The 417-nt window shown below is 53.0% G+C and overlaps 1 protein-coding gene across 1 annotated transcript in view; it reads left to right on the top strand.

The window, feature by feature from the left end:
* The window catches only part of INPP5F (inositol polyphosphate-5-phosphatase F), a 25,669-nt gene extending 25,305 nt beyond the window's left edge, over positions 1-364 (top strand). The window contains exon 21 of the mRNA XM_010144959.1: positions 40-364. Within this exon, the coding sequence (XP_010143261.1) occupies positions 40-364 (325 nt within the window). The remainder of the gene's footprint in view (positions 1-39) is intronic.
* Positions 365-417: the final 53 nt, after the last annotated feature.

Here is a 417-nt window from a genome sequence, read left to right on the forward strand (position 1 = left end):
GTGTCTGGCGTGGTGGGATGTAACTGCTCCCGTGCTGAGCCCCCTGCTCCTGGCTGTCGGTGGGACTGACTTCACGAAAGCTCACAAGAGCCCCGGATCTCTGTCTGCTAACCTGGAGACGGGGCTCCACAGCACTCCTTCTCCAGCTGACAGCAGCAGCAGGGCTGTGTCTCCTTTTGCTAAAATTCGCAGTTCCATGGTCCAGGTTGCGAACATCACGCAAGCTGGATTGACTCAAGGGATTAACTTCGCTGTGGCGAGGGTCCAGAAGAGCCCTGCGGAACCAGAAGCTGTAAATGAAATCAAACAAAAAGAACTGAAGGAAATGTTTACACAGTGCCAGACGCGAATAATTCAGATCTAGTCGCTCGCTTGGGAAGAGTTCCTCTAGCTGTGGCTTTCAATAGATCATGCCAG

This window comes from Buceros rhinoceros, unplaced genomic scaffold, assembly GCF_000710305.1.
Source record: "Buceros rhinoceros silvestris isolate BGI_N320 unplaced genomic scaffold, ASM71030v1 scaffold11361, whole genome shotgun sequence".
NCBI lineage: Eukaryota > Metazoa > Chordata > Aves > Bucerotiformes > Bucerotidae > Buceros > Buceros rhinoceros.